This window comes from Vollenhovia emeryi, unplaced genomic scaffold (genome assembly GCF_000949405.1).
Source record: "Vollenhovia emeryi isolate VEMERY1.0 unplaced genomic scaffold, V.emery_V1.0 DF945136.1, whole genome shotgun sequence".
Classification (NCBI taxonomy): Eukaryota; Metazoa; Arthropoda; class Insecta; order Hymenoptera; family Formicidae; genus Vollenhovia; species Vollenhovia emeryi.
In genome coordinates, this window is record NW_011961230.1 from 1 (window position 1) to 1,306 (window position 1,306).

Here is a 1,306-nt window from a genome sequence, read left to right on the forward strand (position 1 = left end):
GGGGGGGTGTTCTAGTACCTCCCACCCCAATTCTGATATTGTATCGAGCGTGAGACGCGCGGTATGAGGGCGCGCGTTATCCTGGAGAAGAATCGCACTTCGCGCTGGAATGCTCCTCCGTTTCGAGCGATAAGCGGGTTTCACGTGTGTTTTCAGAAGGTTAGAGTAGTATGCAGCATTGATGGAACGTTGTGTGCGCAGGAAGTCAACGTACAGCACTCCCCGCCGGTCCCAGAATACAGTACACATAACCTTACCCGCGGACCTGGTTGTCTTCGCTTTGACTGGCGCCCCTTCCTCCTTCTTCCTCCACTCTTTAGACGACACCTTGCTTTCGGGAGTGTAATAGTGTACCCATGTTTCGTCTGTAGTGAAGATTCGCGTTAAAAAACCGTCCCCCTCAGCCTCGTATCGCGTCAGCAAGCGGCGACAAACTTCCAACCGCATGAATTTTTGCTTGAAGTTCAACAGTTTGGGAACCCATCGCGCCGTTATTTTGCGATATTGAAGGTGTTCGTGGATGATAGACTCTACACTACCAATACTAATGCCGAGTTCAGCCGAAATGTTTCGAACATTCATCCTACGGTCCTCCAAAATGAGTTGTTCTACGCGGCGAATGTTGTCTGGTGTGATGCCGGTTCGCGGTCGACGATCATGCGGCTCATTCTCGACGGTTTCGCGGCCATCTTTGAACGCTTTGGCCCATTTAAACACAGCAGACCTACTCAGGCACTCACTACCGAACTGATTTCGCCATCGCCGAAGAATTTCCGTGTTTTTAACGCCTTCCCACACCAAAAAACGAATGACAATACGTTGCGCAACGGCGGTCGGCACTTGACGTTCACTCATGGTCGTATCACGCGCGTGAAACGTGCGTTCGCGACGAAAACTATGCCACACTGTTCGTAAGGGACCCAGCTATCACATACTCAAGCCGCGACCTTCAAAACATACAGGCGCGCCATCTACAGCGTTTGTCTCGATCATATTTGAACCGCCCTCGTACTTTGGCATATTAATAGTGTCATTAAAAGATGGCTGGTATTGTATTTGACGATAATCGGTGCAAGGATTCAGTTTATATGTATATATCTTTTTAAAAATAACATATTTTTTCATAAATTTTATTGATACTCACCGATCACAAATGTGCTTTTTGTGCTCCTTTCTGCTGAGTTGAGAACTCACGAGGCGGGACATGTTCTTAATACATGTGAAATGTCCAATATCATCCTGCTCATTCTGCAGGTATAGGAGATTCACATGCTTATCCCTCTTTTGACTAGTGAGCTGTATCGGC

At 47.8% G+C, this 1,306-nt stretch overlaps 1 protein-coding gene across 1 annotated transcript; it reads right to left on the bottom strand.

The window, feature by feature from the left end:
• Positions 1-18: 18 nt before the first annotated feature.
• LOC105561863 (putative uncharacterized protein FLJ37770) lies at positions 19-1,020 on the bottom strand (the record flags this gene model as incomplete). Its single annotated transcript, XM_012012221.1, has 2 exons — positions 472-1,020; positions 19-87 (listed from the first exon to the last, which is right to left on the bottom strand). Coding segments are annotated over exons 1-2 (453 nt in total), but the record flags the coding sequence as incomplete, so codon positions are not given.
• Positions 1,021-1,306: the final 286 nt, after the last annotated feature.